The sequence below is a fragment of the Mastomys coucha genome, unplaced genomic scaffold (genome assembly GCF_008632895.1).
Source record: "Mastomys coucha isolate ucsf_1 unplaced genomic scaffold, UCSF_Mcou_1 pScaffold18, whole genome shotgun sequence".
Taxonomy (NCBI): Eukaryota; Metazoa; Chordata; class Mammalia; order Rodentia; family Muridae; genus Mastomys; species Mastomys coucha.
In genome coordinates, this window is record NW_022196900.1 from 19,890,830 (window position 1) to 19,898,698 (window position 7,869).

General features: G+C 47.4%; 1 protein-coding gene across 1 annotated transcript in view; it reads left to right on the forward strand.

Moving 5' to 3' along the window:
• The first annotated feature begins 5,600 nt into the window (after positions 1–5,600).
• The window catches only part of Gng10 (G protein subunit gamma 10), a 7,364-nt gene continuing 5,095 nt past the window's right edge, over positions 5,601–7,869 (forward strand). Inside the window, exon 1 of the mRNA XM_031377528.1 lies at positions 5,601–5,791. Coding sequence (XP_031233388.1) covers positions 5,711–5,791 — 81 coding nt within the window. The 5' untranslated portion in view covers positions 5,601–5,710. The remainder of the gene's footprint in view (positions 5,792–7,869) is intronic.

Genomic DNA, 7,869 nt, shown 5'->3' on the forward strand with positions numbered 1-7,869 from the left:
AGAATCCGTTGGGCTCACCTCCCACCTTTACCTGTGGCTGCTACATCACAACCCATATATATATATATGGAACATTCCTCCATCTTTCTCTCTCCCCCTCCTCTCTTTCCGCGCCACTACCCTCTCTCTCCCTCTCAATTAAACCTCTTACACGTGGAACTGTTTGGGCCTAGTGTGGTATGTTCTGATGCAACCCGCCGTTCCAACACATCACTAGTTGCAATGGAAGACCACAGTGTATTGGAGATGCCAGTACCCTGGGATGATCACCAAGAACAGCAGCAGCAGTGGAGTGGATCAACCTGAGCTTAGAGTGCTACAGAGGGCAGAGCTGGAGAAGTGAAGCAAGGCCTTTGTGGGAGCCCAGGAGATCAGTGTGGACCCCAGACATTGAAACAAGAAGCTGTAATATGAAGTTGCCTTGAAGACCCTAAGATGTTTGAGATGCCAGAGCCATAAGATATCTGCTGAGGAAAGCTGCTAACAGAGAGTGGAACCAGCCCAGGAAAGAAGTTTGTTGTAGTCAACAAAGATGAAAGAGGAGTTGGAGATCTTTATAAGACCTCTTTGACATCAGACATGGAGATGCAGAGTTTGGAGTTTGCCTAGCTGGTTTCCTGTCTTGCTTTGGGGATTGCAGTTGGTTGATTGAATGAATCTCAGAAGAGACCTTGAACTTTGGACTTTTACCATTGTTAAAAGACTATAGACTATGGGGGCTTTGGAAGTTGAACTAAATGTATTTTGTATTATTCTATATTTAGGTATAGCCCCCATAGATGCTTATATTTGAACATGCTGTGGTGGCCAGGGAATGGAATGTGATGGTTTGTATATGCTTGGCCCAGGGAGTGGCACTATTAGAATGTATGACCCTGTTGAAGTAGGTATGCCCTTGTTGGAGTAGGTGTGTCACTGTGGGCATGGGGTTTAAGACTCTCATCCTAGCTGCCTGGAAGCCAGTATTCTGCTAGCAGCTTTCAGATGAGGATGTAGAACTCTCAGCTTTGCCAGCACCATGCCTGCCTGGATGCTGCCATGCTCCTGCCTTGATGATAATGGACTGAACCTCTGAACCTGTAAACCAGCCCCAATGAAATGTTGTCCTTATAAGAGTTGCCTTGGTCATGGTGTTTGTTCACAGCAGTAAAACCGTAACTAAGACTCACACCAACCTTGGAAATACTGTTTGAATGGAAGCCTGCTTTGCTAACAAGCAGCTGATATTGTGAATGGGACAGCTAGGGTGAGGTGTGCCACCAATTCCAGCACACCATAGGCAGAGGAAGGCAGATCTTTGAGTTTGAGATCAGCATAGTCCAAGTTCCAGGGTAGCCAGAGCTACATAGACCCTGTGTCAAAAACAAACCAACTGGACTGTTGAAATAGGGTAAATTGGACACATGAAAGTTCTGTGGAAATCACACGTGAACCTCAGATCTAGCAACCGCAAAACATTGAATTAAACGTGGTCTTCCTGAGATTGAGACACTGGGACAAGCCATGTCTGGATGAATTGTAGTTAGTCTGATTGTGAAATGTGATGGCTTTCTGTTATGTGTATGGGACAAAACCAAGCTAGAACCTAGTAATTAACAACCTGCTATCTACTCTTCTGGTTTCCTCATCCGTGTGGTGGGATATTTTAAGTAACGAGCATTTAATGTTCTACGATATAAATTACTGAATTCATACAGCTCTAATGTAAGTAAGCATGTATAATTTACATGGGTCTGAAGTAAATAGATTGCTTGAACATGAGCAAAGCAGTGGCAATTTTTTTTTTTCGAGACAGGGTTTCTCTGTATAGCCCTGGCTGTCCTGGAACGCACTGTGTAGACCAGACTGGCCTCGAACTCAGAAAACTGCCTGTCTCTGCCTCCCAGGTGCTGGGATTAAAGGCGTGTGCCACCACTGCCCGGCAGCTGTGGCAATTTTTAAAGCATACATAGTTGATGAGTTTTAACCAGCACCTTAGTTTTAAAAGAATTTAGAATCTCTTTAGCATTTGTATAGTCTTAAATCAGTGTAATGCTGTATTGCTGTAGATTCCTCCTTGTTTGATTAGGGAAAGAAGGAATTTGTCATTTTGCAGACCTTTTTATTGGAAGAATGGTAAAGTTCAGGACAGAGGGTCAGAGGCTGGTAGGGGCTGGGCCAAAGGAATGTTTAAGGACATCAACTTTTCAAAAACAAGCTGATGATCTCAGAACTGAAATTGAAGATGCTTTGTGACTTCTTCATTGTGTATTTCCCAGGGAGCCACAAAATTGCAGCCATCCTTCTGCCTTAACTTCCCAGGTGTGCAGTGTGCACTACCATGTGTGTGACTCCAACGCTCTGGGTGAGAAGTCACTCTGGTGAAGCAGAAGCACCACATGGATAGGCAGATGATATGCCTTCTTCCTAGGGGACAGCCCTCTTGACCATGGGTCATGGTGTGTGTGTGTTTGTGTGTGTGTGTGTAGGGGTGGGGTGGGGGTGGGTTATACCTAATTGGCTGTTCTTCTCAAAATAGACCATTCCTGTTGAAGAAAAGCAGGAAACAACACTGAGGCAATCTGGAGCTTCGAGTGTGTGCAGGCATGACAGAGGGAGACAAACAAGACATTCCTGCCTCCTGACTGACACACAGTACGGCATCACGTTACCCTGGCAAATTCAAAGCCTTCATTTCGAATAGCATCGCTGAGGTGGTAATAAGTGCTGTGCAGATGTCTCATGCAAACGTCTTAGTGTGAGACACTTTCAGTGGCTTAGAGGACCACCGGTAGAAATAGCATCTCGCTTCTCCTGAACTGAATCCCACATTATTCTTTATTGCGGACACATAGCTCACAAAAATGAATACAGGACAGGGCTGGAGAGACAGATTAGTGTGTAAGAGAACTGACTGCTTTTGAGTTCAAACTTGAGTTACAAGTGTGAATCCCAGATCCCACATCAAGGCACTCACAGCGGCCTGTAATTCTTGCGCTAGGGGATCCCATGCCTTTTTCTAGCTTCAAGCACTCCAACAGAAGCACTGGAAAACATACATTTAAAAAAAAAAACTATGAAGAGAATATAGGAAAATTTCAATATCAAGGTGTTTAAAAGATGCAAGATACCATTTTTCATCTTTTAGACCAAAGGTTAGAAACCTGTGGATCATAACCCCTTTGGTGGTCAAATGACCTTTTCATAAGGACCATCTAAGATCATCAGAAAACACAGATATTTACACTGATTCATAACAATAGCAAAATTACAGTTATGAAATAGCGATGAAAATAACTTTATGGCTGGCGGTCACCACAACTTGAGGAACTGATTGAAAGATTGCAACAGCATCAGGAGGGCTGAGATCCACTGCCTTGAAGAACAGCAATGCAGGTTGTACACTAGTTGTCCCTAACCTAGTTGTAGACTAGTTGTAGTATAAAACCAGACACCCATCTTTCAGAAAATCGTTACTACACATCGTGAGACACGCTAGGACAGTTTAAAAGGTTTACATCCTTTTGATCTTTTTTAAATGAAAGGTCATTGCTGGCCTTAATTCCAGCAAGGCAGACAGATCTCTGTGTTTGGGGTCAGCCTGGTCTACAGGGTGAGTTCCATCACAGCCTGAGCTACACAGAAAAACTTTCTTGGAAAAAAAATAAGAAAGGAAGAAAGAAGACGCACACACATACACACACAGAGAGAGACAGAGACAGAGAGAGACAGAGACAGAGACAGAAGAGAGAGAAAGAGAGAGAGAGAGGGAGTTCTAATCCACATTATCTTTGTACTCAGTCACTCCTGCCTCGGCCACTGAAGTCGAGATCTCGGGCATGTGCTACCATGTTCGGCATAAATATTGGTACTCTTTGACCCATTCTTTCTGCTTTTAGCATGCTGCCTAGAAGTAGAGCAGAAAGCACAAGTTGTATTAAGTAATAGGGAGTAATAGGAGTTGATTAACTATGATCCAGTTGTGCAATGCTATAGCTAAGAATAATTGCTTTAGGGCCTCTGCGTTTTAATAGTTTATATTCTCTTCTGTTACTTTCTACAATATCTCAGTTTTTCTTTATAAAAATCATTTTCCACTCTGTTATTTGACTGGGTATCTTAGTTTTGGGTTCTTCAGGAAAACAGACTCTGAGATGACGGTTTTCATGCTGGAAGTTCATCAGGGCCAACCCTTCTAATTAATACTTGTTATGGAATCCCGTACACAGGGATTGGCAGAGGAGAAGCTGACCTGCGATGTAGTGGCCAAGACCTCAGACAATCCCAGAAGAATCTCCAGAGTTCCGATGATCAATCCAACCGCCTAAATTTGGGGGGGGGGGGGGAATCTCACTGAATGGAGACTAGCTGTGGGTGTTTTGTGGGTGACTTTGTCATGGATAGTTCTTAGGTCCAGAGAAAACTCAGCAGCCGGGAAATTGGCCACTTGAGCAACAAATCCTTTTAAAGTAGCAATTGGTTCAAGGGAGGGCTGGTATTCAGTATAGCCAGGGAGAACCATTTGAGAATCTACTCCCTCCCCCATATGTTTAGACGGGGCTTGAAGAAAGCACGGATTTTCCCCCCCCACAGCACTACAGAGTCTACCCACCTTGAAGATGAGGCCAACCCTCAGAGTTGAACCAGGAGATGAGAATTTGAGCCTTGAAGCTATTTTAAATTTTTTTAAATTATTATTCTTTAATTTTTTTTTTTTTTTTACAGTCTAGTCGTTACCCTCCTCTTGATCTGCCACCCAGCCACCACCACCTCACCAGGCCTCATCACTCCCTGGGGCCTCAAGTCTCTTAAGGGTTAGGAGCATCTTCTCCCACTGAGGTCAGACTAGGCAGTCAGTCCAGCGCCTCATTATATCAACTGGTGTATGCTGCCTGGTTGGCCTCCCAGTGTCTGAGAGATCCCCGGGGGACCAGGTCAGTAAAGACTGCTGGTCCGCCAGCCTGGTCTACAGTGTATTCTGGGACAGCCAGGGTTATACAGAGAAACCCTGTCTCAAAACAACAAACAAACAAACAAAAACAAAATACTGCTGGTCTTCCTATGGGGTCGCCTACCTCCTCTGCTTCCTCCAGACCCTCCCCAGTTTAACCCGGGATCCCTGTGGTTGAATTGGGGAGGGGCATTTAAGCTTTTTTAAAAAAGTAATCAAACCAATGCTTTAAAGTCTCTGTGCTTTGAAGTTTAGTGAGCTCACCCATATTGCCTTTATGCCCTCCGCAGTTTAGTAAGTGCTGACAGACTCGATGGTGTAAAAAAACGGTGATATAGTTTTTAACATAGTAAGTGTAAAAAACAGAAACAAACAAACAAACAAACAAACAAAACCTAAAAAGACCCTCAAGTTTTAACGTAATGATCTCAGTGTTGTAAAACCAATGTGCACACTTAAAAAAAAATCGGGAGAAAACTGGAAACAACGGCCATAGTTGGTGGGTGAGAGGGCTGGTGTAATTTCATTCCGTATCAGACCAACGAGCAGGATTTCTTGAAGGTTCGACTTTGCTCTTCCTTCAAGTCCTACAGTGCCCTTCCCTTCGCAGCGCAGGCGCCACCTAGGTTTGTTCCGAGGCAACGGCGACCGGGGCCGGGCAGCTCGCGACCCCAGCGCGGGGACAGCGGGGCGGGCGCGGCGGCTTCCCCGCCCCGAGGCCGCACCCCGCTCGGCTGCGGTTCCGCCCAGCCCGGCCCGCAGCGCGCAGCCTTAGCCGCCATGTCTTCCGGGGCCAGCGTGAGCGCCCTGCAGCGCCTGGTGGAGCAGCTGAAGCTGGAGGCCGGCGTGGAGAGGATCAAGGTGAGCGTCTGCCCAGCCGGACCCCGGCGCCAGCCCCGCCGCCGACGGAGTGGCGCGCAGGAGACCGCGGCCCGGCGGAAGTGGAGGCTACCCGGGCCGAGCCGCGCGTGGGTGAGGGGTGGCTCCAGGCCCGATCCCCGGGCCAGCGCTGGAGACCCCACGGGCGCGTCCGGCGACGCAGCCCGTCCCAGGGACCAGGTCCGAGGGCTTCGTGGGCGTGTCCACAGCAGGCTGGCGACACGCTGGCGGCCTGGACGCTGCCAGCCGGGCTGCGGGAGAATGCTGCTTAGAGATGGGGAGGGAGGCGAGCGAGATGGATGCTGGAGAAGGATGCTTGGCCTTCCTCAACTGCCCCCGCCACTCTGGGGGATCGGAAGGGAGAGTTGAAGTGAGTTCCGTTTTGGATCTGTGGGTTTCACAGAGATATCCAGGGGAGATTTCGGTGTGTGGACAGACGCGCACAGCACAAGGCCGAGAGAGTTCATTAAAATATATGAGCGTGAAATAGACAAAGAGCAGAACTTGTAACGTGCTGCCAGGGATAGTTCAAAAGAGAAGGTGAGAGGATTGTCCAAAGAGGGGTGGAGCGGCTAGAGAGATGGCTCAGCTCAGTGTCTGCTCTTCTGGAGGACTCGGGTTCAATTCCCAACACACACCCACGGTTGCTCACAACCATCTGTAACGTCAGTTTCAGGGGACCCGATGCCCTTTTCTGGATTCCTCAGGCGCCAGGCATGCACGTGGTGTGCACAGACATGCAGGCAAAACACCCTCGAGATAAAATTAAAATGAAGGCCCCCAAACACAGCTAGGGCTTTACTCTGTTGACTGAATATGTGATTGGCAGCTAGTGTGATTCCAAGTGTGTGGCTAGGCATAGACACACCATCATGTTAGTCAGTTTCCTCACTAGTCTTAGCCCTCGACCTGGTGCTGCTCCAGGGAATAGGGAATTCAGGTGGATACGGTAAAGTAATACACAAAATGATTTCAGATAACCAGGTTTACAAGGTAAAGGGACAGAGGCGCGGAGTACAGAGACGCGCCAGTAAGGTGTAGTGGAAGCCCTGGCAGGTTAAAAAAAAAAATTACCTAGTTTTAAAGAAATGACTTCCTTTTTTATTCGAAAATAAAAAGGGGTTTGGGTTGATAGGAAAGATTTATTTTGTCAAGGAAAATGGAGGCAAGGTGAATGTAGAAGAGACAAGAGTTTGGGGTGACATCTTCAGGGACAGGAAAAAAGGAGATGTGTGTAGAGTACCTCTGATTAAGGATTACAGGTCTTGGCGATGGCCGTCTTGTGAAACAGGAAGCTGTGTGGTCTTGAGGGGCAGTGGACCAGGAGCTAGCAAAGAGTGAAGGAAGTGCTTACTGTCCACCATGGAGCTCACCGGCCTGGGCAGTCACAACCTAGACACTGAGATAGGAGACAGGAGGCCTGGACCGCTTGTGGTTCCTTTTTCCTCACCAGTATCTGACCACCAAGGATTTTGAGGGAGGAAAGCTAAAGGAGTTTGATCCAGATGGTGGATGAGCAGGAAGTATGCCAGAAAGTCGAGGTGGTGTCAGGGGCCAAGGTCTGGCTAGAAAAGGCTGAACCCAGACTAGGAAGAGCGAGCAAGCGGGGCAGTGGTGGCACACGCCTTTAACCCCAGCACTTGGGAGGCAGAGGCAGGTGGATTTCTGAGTTTGAGGCCAGCCTGGTCTACAGAGTGAGTTCCAGGACAGCCAGGACTACACAGAGAAACCCTGTCTCAAAAAAAAAAAAAAAAAAAAAAAAAAAAAAAAAAAAAAAAAAAAAAAGGAAGAGCGAGCAAAGTCGGCTTCTGGTGATGGGAAAGACATACAGGGAGCAGCGACACCTAGTGGTCACTGTGAGTTCAGCATAAGGGAGTAAGAGCTTTACCAGGGAAGATTGAAGCTGTGGTTCCCCCCTCATTTTCCAAAGAGAGCAGTTACTGGTGCCTGGCTGGAGCGCTGTCAGAGAACAAGGCTGTCTGAGGAGAGAAAATAGGGAAATAAAAGTTGAGTTGTTGAAAGTGTTCGGTATCGCCGGGCGGTGGTGGCGCACGCCTTTA